Source organism: Ovis aries, chromosome 19, assembly GCF_016772045.2.
Source record: "Ovis aries strain OAR_USU_Benz2616 breed Rambouillet chromosome 19, ARS-UI_Ramb_v3.0, whole genome shotgun sequence".
Lineage (NCBI taxonomy): Eukaryota > Metazoa > Chordata > Mammalia > Artiodactyla > Bovidae > Ovis > Ovis aries.
Genome location: NC_056072.1, coordinates 11,844,363 through 11,851,905, shown reverse-complemented (window position 1 = coordinate 11,851,905; position 7,543 = coordinate 11,844,363). Strand labels below are relative to the sequence as shown.

At 52.9% G+C, this 7,543-nt stretch overlaps 1 protein-coding gene across 2 annotated transcripts in view; it reads right to left on the bottom strand.

Moving 5' to 3' along the window:
- The window catches only part of ACVR2B (activin A receptor type 2B), a 37,198-nt gene extending 34,022 nt beyond the window's left edge, over positions 1–3,176 (bottom strand). For both annotated transcript variants that reach the window (XM_042236496.2, XM_042236497.2), the window contains exon 1: positions 3,028–3,176. In XM_042236496.2, coding sequence (XP_042092430.1) covers positions 3,028–3,079 — 52 coding nt within the window. In that variant the 5' untranslated portion in view covers positions 3,080–3,176. The remainder of the gene's footprint in view (positions 1–3,027) is intronic.
- Between the last annotated feature and the right edge of the window lie 4,367 nt (positions 3,177–7,543).

The window sequence follows — 7,543 nt, the reverse complement described above, 5'->3', positions numbered from 1 at the left end:
CTAATGCTGATCTTGTGTCAAGCACTGTACACCATGGCTGCAGCATCCATTCTGCCTTTTCGAATAGGCCTGCAGCATCTAATACGGTAGCCACTAGCAAAACAAGGCTACTGAGCATATAAAATGTACAAAGTCTGAACTGAGACATTCTCTAAGTATAAAATATGCCGTGCATTTTGACGACAGTAAAGAATGTAAAATGTCTGTTTTAATACTGACTACAAGTTGAAATGACTGTGTTATATACGTTAGGTTAAGTAAAATATACCATTAAAGTTAATTTGCCCTTATTATGGGGCTGAATCTGTCCCCTCAAAATTCTTATGTTGAAACTCTAATGCCCAATGTGATGGGATTTGGAGATGGGGTCTTTGCAAAACGTTAGAGGTTCAAGAGAGTAGAGCCTCCTTGATGGGGTTAGTGAAAGCAAAAAAAAAAAATCACAGTGCCCCCAGTATCCCCACCTGAAGCACCAGGTAAGGCCATGTGAGGATGCAATGAGAGCACGGCCATCTGTAAGCCAGCAAGACAGCCCTCACTAAAACCCGACCATGCCAGCATACTGGCCTCAGACTCCCAGCCTCCACTGGGAGAAAAGAGTTAGGTCACACAGCCTGTGGCCTTTTGTTTAGCGCCCTGAGGAGGCTAAGACACACGTGTTTCTTTGTCCTTTTATTAACAAAACTACCAGAAAAGTTGAAAGTCTTCTATGTGGTTCCCTCTATATTTCTGTTTGACAGTGCCATCCTAGACCCTCCTTCTACAGGAAGGTGGGGGTACTTCTAAACAGCAAGCCCAGGGTTTGAAGGAAGCACATCCAGGAGGGTGGAGGAACAGGAGGACCAGCTCTGCCCCCACTGGGGTCTGCTGAGGCTCCTCCCATAGTTCCTCACAAGTCAGGTAGTGGCCACCAGAGGACTGGCTGATGGGACCACAAGAAACACACAGTGACTCCCACCTTCCTACAGTAAAGAATCCGTCCGCAATGCGGCAGACCTGCGCTCGATCCCTGGGTTGAGAAGATCCCCTGGAGGAGGGCATGGCAACCCACTCTAGTATTCTTGCCTGGAGAACCCCCATGGACAGAGGAGCTTAGCCGGCTCAGGTCTAAGCACACACACACAAGCACTGCCCAAGCCAGGGAAGAGCATGGCAATCCCAGGGACCCAATCCCACCCTGCCTCACCTAATCAGGTGGGGACCTGAAACTGATCAGGACAGAAGAGTTAATTAGGGAAGAGGCCAGCTCTGAAGGCCTGGTCTTGGAAGAGTCCAGCACCTCCAGAAGGGATCCAGAGACAGCCACGTGAGCCGCTGCTTGCCTAGTAAAGTAGGCTAACTGCAGCCCTTCCCTCTAGAGGCCAATGTCTTCCTTCACTTCAGAGATCTCACTTGGGAGAAAAGCATCGCAAAGCAAAACTTCAAAGGCAGAGAAAGGAACAGGTTCACCACCACGAACACTTTGCTTCTGTGACACAAGAAATGGCTCCAAAAGATCCATGACTCCCTTCCATACTGTGCCCAAGTACCAATAAGGGGCCGCTTCCCAGGTGGCTAGTGGTAAAGAATGCGTCTGCCAATGCAAGGGATCCAGGCTGGCTCCCTGGGTCGGGAAGATCCCCTGGAGGAGGAAATGGCAACCCACTCCAGTATTCTTGCCTGAACAATCCCATGGACACAGAGGAGCTTGGCGGGCCACAGTTCATGGGGTCGCAAAGAGTCGGACCTGACTGAGCACGCATGCATCCACCAATAAGGGGTCTCTGTCTTCCATTCGCTGCATTCAAGTTACGCAGCTCCAAGCCCCACAAGGAGAAGTTACTTGCCTTCGGTGCAGACAGCTAAGCCACGATACATCGGAAAGGAGGCCGGTAGAGTGGGAGTGGGGATAAGGAGATCCGGGATCCCCACCCCCGCAGCAGCCCGGGGATCCCAGCCCCGCCCCTGCACTCCCAGCCCCGCCCTTCGCGGGTTTCCCAGAGTCTAAGCTGCTGCCACCGCGGGCGGCAGGGGACCCGCGCTGCATGTGTAATGGGGGCTGGGAACAAAGACGCGCAGGACCAGCTCCCCGGCTGCCGCGCACCAGCCTAAGAGACCGTCCCGGGCTTCTCCCTGAAGCTTTAATGCGCGGCTTCCGTGGGCTGCCCAGAGCCATCCGAAGCGTAGTGCGGAGCCTGTCCGCGCGCGCACACTAGAATAGGGCGCGTCCCAGTACCGCTAAAAGAGGAAAAATCTGTGCGCCAGCCAGGGGGAAAAGCTATCTCCCAGCGGGACTCCATGTGCGTACACCCGCACCCACCCACCCTAAGCCGCCAGCACGCACGCCGAACGCTAGCAGGGTCACCCACCCCCGCCACGTGCTTTCCCAGAGGTCAGAACGAACAGGGACCTGTTGGTTTTTCTTCTCACCCCACCTCTCCTTTCAGGTGCCCCAAAACAAAGCAGTTTCTTGGAGTGACCGCACCTCGCGTACCGGGGCGGCGCAGGGAAAGCGGGCGCAGGTGGGAGCTGGCGCCAACGGCGCGCCTCCCGGGGAACACCACGCAGACGTGGTGGGGTGGAGTGCAGGAGACTCCTCTGGGCTGTGTGAAGCGGCCCGCTTCGCTCCGCTACACCTAAGTGGCTCTGAGGGTCGCGCAATCCTGCCCCCAGCCGCTGCTGCACCTACAATCCCGCTACCTCCGTATAAGATCTGCCCGCCCCTCTTGGCCACCTTCCCCATGCTCCGATTTTCATCTCACTCTCCCTAGGTTCCACGCGCCCATATAGCCAGAACCCCGACCCTGGGGTCGCCTCCGCGAACGGGAGCTCCGCAGGCCGCCGCACAGGCAAGATCACCGCCCCCCTCCAAGACCAGGGAGCGGGGCGCCCTGCGCGCCCCCTGTCCCCGCCCCGGGAGGTGCAAGCTGGGTGCAGGTGGCGCGGCAAGGAGGCCGCGGGCCCGCCCTTTGTTGGTAAACACCGCGCGGCGCCCGAAGCCGCTCCGCGCGCCCTTCCTGCGCCCCCCACGCCGCGCCTCGTTCTTACCGGCGCACAGCGATCCCCAGAGGAGGGCGAGGGCCGCCCAGGGCGCCGTCATGTTCCGCGGCGCCGCCCCGCGGACACCCGGAGCCCGCGGGCAGGGCCGCGCGGCGCTCCCGGGGCGCGCAGGGCCCGGCGGCGGCTGCGCTCTCCTTCCCGCTCCTTCCTTCGGCCTCGTTCCCCGCGCGATTCCTGCGCCTTCGTTCCCGGCAGCGTGCAGGCTCCAAGGGCCGGACGGCGGGGCCGGGCTCACGGCCGCTGCGGGCGGCGCAGGCTTCGGCCCGGGCTCCGGGACGACGCGGGGGCCGGGGGGCGGCGGCGGGGCGCGGGCCGGGGCGCGCCCGACTCAGGCATCGCGCGGCGGGGCTGGGCCCGGGCCCCGGGCACAGGGGCCGAGTCCGGAGGGGCCATGAACGGGGGGAGGGGTGGGGGGGAGGGGAGCTGAACCGAGTCCAAAATGGCTCCTGAGCCGCGGCCGCGGAGCCGAGCCAGCGGGGAAACCCGGATGTTGGATACAAAGAGGCGGGCGAGCTGGGCGGGGAGGGGGAGGGGAGGCGGGCCCTCCGGCCTCGTGGTCCGCGCCCCCCTCGGGGGCGGGGCCGCAGATAAACAACAAACGAGGGCCCCGCCCCCCAGCCGGCGTGGTCCGGAAGGCGTGTGCAAAATGCAGGACCCGAGGGCGAGGCCGGGCGAGCTGGCAAGATTGGGTCCTGGACCACTTAGCCCCAGGACCCCTGGACCTCGTGGCCACGGCACCGTGATTCTTGCTTTGCACTCAAGCCCACGCTCCCGAACGCATGCTGCTTTGCGACCACGGAGAGGCTGGGTCGCCCAGGACTCTGGCGTGGATTCCCCTCTGCGCCTCCGTCTCCCTACCTGAGATGGAGGGCACAGTGAACCACAGGAGACGTGTCTGAATTGATAGGCGAACTAATCTGCAGAAAAAAAAAGGCTGATTTCCCTAAAATGACAAGTGGTCTCTTACGTCTGCAACCCAACCCCAAACACACACAAAGGCACAGCTGGGGATCTTGAAATTGGACACATCCCAGGGAGGGAGAGTCGGAGCCCCGCCCCCGCAAAGCCGCAGATGGTGGAACGGGGCCTCCAGCAACTTGCCTCTCTACCCTTAACCCCACCCCACCCCCTTTAACCTGCGCCTTTAAAACTGGTCTCAGTTGTTCCCGTAGCTGAGCTTGTCCAGCGAGTGTCTCTACTACCCTCTTCACTCCCCAAACGGCTGCTTGAGAGCGCCTTGTCTTCTGTGTCGGTTTCTACCATCCTTACCACAATCAGGGCTTGGAAGGGTCATGATGGAGAAGCAAATGGCAACCCACTACAGTATTCTTGCCTAGAGAATCCCATGGACAGAGGAGCCTGGTGGGCTGCTGTCCATAGTGTCGCAGAGTAGGAAACGACTGAAGCAACTTAGCAGCAGCAGCAGCAGCAGACGAAGCTCCCAGCTAAAGAGGGAAAGCACGCTCACATCTCAGGGATGAAGGGCGGAATCCTTCGGTACAGAAATGGTCCTCTGGCTGCTCCTGATTTGCCACCTTTCTTGGAGCAGGACAAGAGGAGCCAGGCTCGAGGTGGAGCCTGGAAGTCTGAGCTGTTTCACTTCTCTGAGCCTCAGTTTCCTTTTACAGAAAGCAAGGAGGCTAAATAAATAAAGGGGGAAATGTGAGTAGGCTAGATTCCTTCCATGCTCTACATTTTTTAAATAGCAGAAACCTATTCAAACAAGATCTTATGTAAAAGTCCACTTTGTATAAAGTATCAATGAAGTTGAAATGAGGGCCCACCACCCCTCGTTTCCACAGCACTAGGAACACCTCAGGGACCACACTTGGGAGTCACTTGCAGATTATAGGATGCTATACTGCTGGACACATGACAAGAAAAGCAACTGCCATTCCTTGGAAGGGAAGATAAATCACTGCCTCCTTCCTGCTGGAAGGTAGCGGCCATAATCTGTGTGCCAACAATTAGCCTGGCTGCTTCTCTGCTACTCCGCAGCAGGTAGGGTATCAAAATAAAGGCTCAGGGTGGTTCAAACAGCCAACACATCTGTGTCTTCCACCCTGGCATCTCTGGGAACTTCAAATTCATATAGCCAAATGCTTACCTGACATCCCTACTGGGCAGCCTATCAGGTATCTAGAACTTGCCGTAACTAAAGCAGAGTTCCTCATTCCCCAACAAATCTACTCCTCCGGTTGTGCCTGTCTGAGTCAATGGCATAACCAGCTAATAGTTCAAGTTGAAAGTTTATGTAATTCTTGATTCCTCCCATAATCAGTCCATCAGCAATCTAGTTTCAGAAACACATCGGCCATCAGTCCACTTCTCTTCCAAATACACTATCACCACCCACTGTCTCACTTGTGGACCACTGCAACAGCAGTGAACTAAAATCATGTCTTGTCACCTGCTTTCATCCTTGCCTGGCTGTATGTTCTGGATAGCAACTGAAATGATCTTTTCAAAATGGGACTCACTTCACATTTCTCCCTTGCTTCAAATCCTCCCATGGCTTCCTGTTATGATGGCTAACTGGTATATGAACAGCCCTATTTCCTCCACCATCTCACCATCATCAGCCAGACACACTGACCTACTTTCTGTTCCCAAGACACATTAAGGTGGTTTCTGCCCTAGACCCCCACCCCCACCCCAAACTCCCCACTGGCAAGGCTGGAATCCTCTTCCCATGATTCTCTTGCAGAGCTGAAATCCATGTTGTTAGGCTCATAGGATTAGCCTGTCTCGACCACCATTTGCTCACGTGCCCACAGGCTGTTAGGGAAGGTGATCCTGGGTATCTCAAATATCAGCCATGAGACGATGGGAAGTTGAAAGGCAAAAACCCAACCAATGTCCACTCTAAAATTTATGGCAGGGAATTCTGCCATTCAGGAATTCTGTGTGTTCGAACCTCTTCCCGTTTTCTTCCTTCCTCAGTGATCAAGGTGGGAAACCAAGGGATCAGGAAGAAACAGCTGAGCATGGAATCCTTCCATATCCAGTTAATAAGAGAAGACAGAAAACTATGGCGTTATACTACTTGGTATCTGTATAGTTATAACAAATTCTGTTGTGAAACTTAAGCGCATTTAATTGGCAAGATAAACTCTTAAAGGAAGCACAATTTTTGTAATTTTATTTAGAGACCTCTACTTAAACACACAGAAGTAGCCCCAGCCTGTTTCAGCTCATGAAAGGCCCTGATTATAGAGATATACCATAGGGGATAATTATGAGAACTATGGGAAACATACATGAGTATATATTAGTGGGTAATTCAGGTACATTAAATTACCAGTACATTAAACAATTTCAGGGGGTAACATTAATTGGATGGGTGCATGGGTTTTTTTTTGGCAATACAATTTTCCCCAAACGTATCTATTTACTTCCACTCTGTCCCATGTGCCATCAACTTCAAAAGTTATTTCCCAGACATTTCAAAACTGTTTTCTTTTCTTTCTTGTCCCCACAGTTCTTCTTCCTACCCTGTCTTAACTTAGTGGTGACTACCTTGAGTTTAACTAAATTAATTGGCTTGGATGGTAATTAGGTAAAAAGGTAACTTTCCATAGCTCTTATAACAGATTAGACTAGGCTATGCTAATGGAAAATCCCCAAACCCCAGTGGCTCAAAACAACAAAGTTTATTTCTCACTCATACTGTAAGTCTGCTGGGGGTCAAGAAGCAAGCTATACTTATTATAGTAGCTTAGTGACACTGGCTAATGGAGGCTACATTTTGATACATCCTTCTACTATTGCAGAGAGAGAGCCTGATAAATTACATTTAAGCTCTTAAAACTTCTACCAGATTCTGAGAAGATGGGGGCTAGGTTGGTGGCTGCATACCTTTGGAATCTTCCAAAATTCTCACAGAGCAACTAGATGGAAGAAGAAAAAAAAGAACAGAAAATCCATGTACATTTACAATAAAACCAGGTGACAAGGTTTCCCCCAAAACACCAAAATACAAACGAATCAAGTTAAGTACCAACAGCAATAAAAGCTTCATGGGCTAGTCTCTGTGCAAGGGGAAGCTGAGGAATGAGGTAGAAAACGTACCTGGGAAATGCAGAATCCCAAAATAGCTAAGAGATATTCACTGGAAAGCACTGACTCAGTAACTTAAGAACAGTAGGTGAAACTAGAAGGGGTTTTTTCCTTCAATTCAATAGTGAGTGAATCAAAGAGCCTCTAGTAAGAACAGAAAAAACTAGAATAGTCCGTCCTTGTGAACTCTTAAAACTGAGAGGCCAAGCCTCCTTTTTAGGTCAGGCTCCTACAAGGTGGAGAAACCTCTGGAAGTGCTGGATAAGATGTTTTACTTCCAGTTACTTGCCCTTCGGAGCCATGACAAGAAAACTGGACAAAAGATAGGAGTCAACTATCTTTGGATTTTGTACCATACTGAAATCTCTGTGAAAAGAGAAATAGTTGAAGTGAGGCTTATGATTGCCCCTGCCTTCTGCCTAGAGACACATTCCAGTCCACAGTA